Source organism: Gossypium raimondii, chromosome 9 (assembly GCF_025698545.1).
Source record: "Gossypium raimondii isolate GPD5lz chromosome 9, ASM2569854v1, whole genome shotgun sequence".
NCBI lineage: Eukaryota > Viridiplantae > Streptophyta > Magnoliopsida > Malvales > Malvaceae > Gossypium > Gossypium raimondii.
The window spans coordinates 1,676,493-1,682,436 of NC_068573.1; the positions used below are offsets into that span (position 1 = coordinate 1,676,493).

Consider the following 5,944-nt stretch of genomic DNA (forward strand, 5'->3'; position numbering starts at 1 on the left):
CTTTTTATATGTTGTATGCCTACTTTTTTTGAAACATTTCCGGTTGTTTTGGTAGACAAAGACAAAATTGTTAGAGCGGATGTCCCTTTTAGAAGGGCAAAATCAAAGTATAGTGTCAAACAAGTAGATGTAACTATTTAGTTCTATGGAGGCGAACTTAATGGAGTGAGTTATCGTGATCCTGCTACTGTGAAAAAAATATGCTAGACGTGCTCAATTTGGTGAAATTTTTGAATTAGATCGTGCTACTTTGAAATCTGATGATGTTTTTCGTAGCAGTCCGAGGGGTTCGTTTACTTTTGAGCATGTTTCGCTTGCCTTGCTTTTCTTATTCAGACACATTTGGCATGGTCCTAGAGCTCTATTCAGAGATGTTGTTGCCGATATTGATCCAGATTTGGATGCTCAAATGGAATTTGGAGCATTCCAAAAACTTGGAGATCCAACTACAAGAAGACAAGTAGTATGATGCAAGATTGCTTTGTTATTTTTCGCTTCTACTTTTATTTGGGATTTTCCATAGGCTACTAGAAAAATCTTGATTTAAATCATTGCGTCTAAGATGTTCGAGCAAAGAAAACTCAACTGCCTTGAGAGTTCATTATAGGAGGCAAAACAAGCATAGGTGAACTAAACTGAGGCATCCAATGGGACATTGAAGCCCCATTGCAAAACATGCACATGCTGGCTTGTAGAGGAGGTCGATATGTTGTACTTTTATAATTGGTATCAAATCGATGATAACAACGATCCATAAGATGGCCAGTTTTCCCACATGGTTGACATTGAATACGCGAGTTAGATGAGCGTCCACATCAACGACCTTGTCCAAAGGTTGAGTTGGGGCGATATGTTGGTTGATGGACACTATCAGCAGAGTCAACTAGATGATTTGTAACCATATTGGCTGAATTGGACACATCAACCATTGTAGCTTGTAACCTTGCTTCAGCACATTCATGTTCACTAATTACTTCACCACATCTTGTAAGATTATCACAATAGTTCTTTATTTTCATCAAGAAATCCTTTATCCGTCTCCCTTTCGTTGAGAATGAAGAGCACGTCTATAAAACATTAACCTAGACCTATTTTTGCTGCCATAAATGGTAGCAAGTGTATTCCAAATTTGAGAACTCGAATCCATACCTATGAGGTAAGGAAGAACACTCTGACTGACGGAAGATAGAAGCCAAGAAATAAGTGCACTGTCTTGTTGTTCATATCGAGCAAAGTCTGGGTTTTCATGAAGAACACTATCATCATCAGGAACAAGTGTGGGAGGAGGAACCGCGCGACCATCAAGAAACTATTGCAACTTGTGAGTGTTGATGGCAAGAAGCACTTGTTGTCTTTATAGTAGGTAATTAGAATCATCAAGATGTATATTAATCTTCTTGGTTGAGAAGAAACGACTATCAAAGACACCATCAGTGAAGACAGAAGCCATTGCTAGGGCAGCAGTGGAAGTCGCAGTCGAGCTGGTAAACTCTATGAGCAGTTCTTCGTAGGATCAATCCGTGAGGATAAAGAATTTTGATACCATGTTTGACTATACCATGAAATACTAAACAAGTAAAGAATTATGAAGAGAAGATTTTGTTGAATCATTATCTTGCTTACAAAGCTCATTAAGGTTTGTATTTATACACATGATATTAAAGGCTGCTAACTAACTAACTTTTGTAACTATCTGCTAACTTCTTTAACCTTTCTTTAACAGGCTAACTACTCACTCAACTGCTACTACTCTAACACTACCCTCATTTATGGATTGTTATTCAAGGCATCCAAAGATCTTAGCTTAGTAGGTTATTCTGACTCTGACTAGGCAAGTTGCTTGGATGATTGTCGATCTATCTCGGGTCATTGTCTTTTTCTCAAGGGCAATCCCATTGCTTGGAGTACAATAAATAACAATACAAGCAAAAAAAAAAAAAATAGTAAGAATCCCTTTGTTATAATTTGCAAAGAATTGCTCAAATTTACAGTCGTCTAATATTCCGCATATGTGAATTATATATGCAACACTATCTGCTTGCCTTCTTTACAAGCTGAAAATGATGACGGATTCTTGTGGTTCTGCTTTTGTGCAATTAGGCTATCTCCATTGCAAGATATGATTCCTCCTTAATGGAACATCATTATAGTCCGTATATACTGCTTCAACTCTTCATTTTTCTTTTTGTTTTTAATATTTATGTACGAATGATCCTCCAAATATTTGAAAAAGGTCGGGATCGGATGCATAGCCTTAACCGAATCTTAAACCAAATAGTTAGCTACTATCCATGAGATCAGCAACTGTGATTTTCCCACAATTGCTATTGTCTAGTGCATCAAACTGGTCACAGATCTGCAGAATGTCTTTCTCTGCAATTTTCCCCATCTCCTTAAGCTTGTAGATTATAAATTCAGATTTACTGCAACAAATACAGAACTAAAAGGCTTTAATTTACATTCAGTAAATATCACAAAATTAGTAAATACTAAGATCAAAGAGGTGTCATGATGCTCAGATGGTTAATGTTGTATCATTTATGACGCTTTAACATCATAGAAATTGGAAACTTCAAAATAAGTGTTTGAGTTAAAATATCCATCTCTATTGGATCAATGTAGTCTCTATACTATTAAAAAGAATCAAGTAAGTCCAATTTGCAACGGAGTTATATTTCAGTTACAGAACCATTAAAACTTTAAAAATATTAACTCTGTTAGACATAGGATGATATTTTTAAACAATAAATGTTAACTCTATTCTAGTTTGACATTATTTAATTTTTGTTGGTAATACAAAGACTAAATTGATTCATTTAATATTAAAGGGACTAAATTGATCTAATCCCTACATTCACCTAAACCATTTGTATCTCCAATTACATGGAAAATTTTTAAAAAATTGAATATTTCTATTTTGGAAAATCACACTTGAATCTAACATGTTCATCTTTGAAGTAGTAGGGATGTTTGAAATACAAGTAGATATGGGAACGATGAGAAGCAAATACCTGACGGATCCATCATTGTCGAGGTCTGCAGCAACCAAATCTCCTAGTGTCATCTTCTTCTGAAGAACCCATTTCGCAATTTTTCTATTTCTTTTCTCAATCCTCAACTCAGTTAAGTAAAGGAAAGCCCTCGCAACAGCTAACGTGCTTACAAGCAACCACAGGACAGCAAAACACCTCCCCGTTAACGTTTCAAAAGAAAAATCACCATAACCAACGGTTGTCACTGATGTAACAGCGAGATAAAAGCTATTAACCCAATCCAAATTTTCCAAAAAATGGACGGCTACCGTGCCGATGGCGATGCACCCAACGACGACTACTAATGCTAAGCTTACTTTCATTCGGATTCTCATTCTTCCTTTGGCTTTATCTATCATGTATGTTTGAACCATTGTGTTGAATTGATTCTCATCGACCGTGCTTAAAAGAACCGATTCTTGTCGGTCACAAATGTAAGTAACTAATCCGTTGAGTAATATATCAATGAATCCAAAGCCGATTAGTATGAAGAAACAAGTGAAAAGCTTAGTGAATGTTGAGTTGGGGACGATATCACCATATCCAATTGTGCATAGCGTGACCACAATGAAGTATAAAGCATCCACGGGTTTGAAAGTTTCGGTGCCTTTGAAACTTTCACTTGTTAAAAACATTAGTATACCGGTTAATATGTATATGATGAGCCAAATGAAGGCTTGACGAACGATGAAAGGAGTCGATTTCTCAGACGGTTTTCGGCCTTGAAATGGTTCCCTAACGTCGGTGAAAACGGAGGGTGCCGAGTGTGAACGACGGGTGAGTCTGGTTTTGTGGTTTTTCAAGTTGGCAAGGAGATTAACATAGGAAGTACTTGGTGTTGGGATGATAGGGATGATGGCATCATTGGTGATGAGATGTGGCGGGGTGGATTGGCGTATTTTGGGGAGTAATGGTTGATCCATATTGCTTTGAAATTGTATGACCATTAAAAAGTATTAAGATTAGCGAAATGGTGACCATTCGAGTGTGTTTGTTCAGCTACATGGATGATGGGAAAGTAATGGAAGTGAATAGTGTTAAGCTAATGGTCAAGGTGAAGCCAATATGAAGTTAAAAGGGTTTGGTTTAGTTGGTGGCTTCATCTAACAGTCATAATCAATGCTTTGAAACCAACCATTCAACCTTCACATCAAACATCTCTTTTTACTTCCCTGCTTTCTTGGACTGGAGATTGATGTAAGCTTTTATCATCACCAACTTGTTCACTTCGACTTTTTAACTGTCGTCTAAATTGCACTAATAGTCACTCAACTATAAAAAGTTACAAAATGGTCATTCAACAATATAATTTTGTCTTCTTTGTTCACCCAACTACCTTGAATTTTTGGGTATTTTCATTTTTAAGTTAGCCAACTGGTAACCAAAAAAACATAAAATTGGATAATCAGATGATCATTTTGTAACTTTTTATAATTGGATGACCAAAAAAGAAATTTATTAATAGTTGGGTGATTATTAGTGTAATTAACCCTTACTTGTTTTACATTTAATTAGTCATAATGATTTATTACTTTTAAATTGACCAATCATGAGAATTGTATTGATTGAATTGTAATTATTGTTTGCACCTAATTATATCTTGTGATCCACTTTCCAGCTTTGATAAAAGGCCAAAGTAATATTCATTATATAAACCATCAACAAATTCACTAATTATATGAAGTATACATATATGCTGATTTTTAATCAAAATTATTGGATTACGCCATTTTCTTTGAAATTTATCGGAATAGATTGATTTTAGAGAGCATGTGAAAACGCATTTTTCAGCGGATTTTGCAGAAAAACCCTTCCAGCTAGACATGCTTTCCTACTGAGTCAGTAAAGTGCGTCCAACTGGACGAAATTTTGGATCTCAAACTCTCCCATTGTCAAACCCCCCTCAAATTTGCCCCTCACCTCGGAATTGGTCAGATATCCCAGGATAATATTTTCAAAAATATGCATGGTTTTTAGCATATTTACTCGTTCATCTAAAGGTGAGTACAACTTGACTCGGTTCAAATGAATAATTTGAGTTTCGAGTACGAATCGAGATGAAGTTTACAATTCGAATAATTCGAATAACAAGTTGGTGTAAAAATCATTTTTGGTCCCTACCAATTTTGAAAATGAACAAATTAGTCTCTTTCAACAAAAATTAATAAAAAATTAAACGAGTAATTTTAAACATTCCAAAATTTATATTTTTTTAACAAATATAAAAATTATAAAGAATCCTAAAGAATATATTAAAAGAATTTAAAAATTAAAAATCTACAAAACCCCTAAAACTAAAAACCCTAAAACCCCTAAACCAATCGGTGAGAGAAAATAGGGAAAACATGTCTAATTGACGTGCTTTGCTACATTTTCCTACAAAATCCATTAAAAACGGGTTCAACTAAATGTGTTTTCACACACTCTCTCCAAAATCGACCTATTCCGATAAATTTCAAAAAGTCTTACTTAATCCGATAACTTCTGGTGAAAAATAAGCATATACGGGTATATCACACTGTAATTCCTATATATATAAAAGTAAACAATTCTATGTCAAGGAAAAAGTATAAAAAAAAATTCTTTTAGTGTATTTTGACACCAAAAGTAATTCAATAAATACTAGCAAAATAAGTAAACCTTTTTATAATTACAAAAATCTTGATTTCTTAATGTGTTAGGTTGATAAAATACAGTTACATCGTAATTTTTTATGTCATGTTTAGTGATATAATTTATAATTAAACAACTACATAATTTTAAATTCTAAATAAAAATATTAATTATTATAAAAATTGTTCATAATACTTGAGAAAAAATTGTAAACAAATAACAAAACTTAAAATTGTTCAAGAAAATATTCGACAATAATGTTACTAATAAAGTTAATAAAAAATAAATATTATATCTAA

General features: G+C 34.0%; 1 protein-coding gene across 1 annotated transcript; it reads right to left on the minus strand.

Annotated features, from left to right (window-relative positions):
• Nucleotides 1-1,583: 1,583 nt before the first annotated feature.
• Nucleotides 1,584-4,057, minus strand: LOC105798087 (two-pore potassium channel 3). The gene is made up of 2 exons (XM_012627992.2): nucleotides 3,012-4,057; nucleotides 1,584-2,423 (listed from the first exon to the last, which is right to left on the minus strand). Exons 1-2 carry the CDS (start codon nucleotides 3,977-3,979, stop codon nucleotides 2,279-2,281), a joined length of 1,113 nt encoding a protein of 370 aa, XP_012483446.1. The 5' UTR covers nucleotides 3,980-4,057; the 3' UTR covers nucleotides 1,584-2,278.
• Between the last annotated feature and the right edge of the window lie 1,887 nt (nucleotides 4,058-5,944).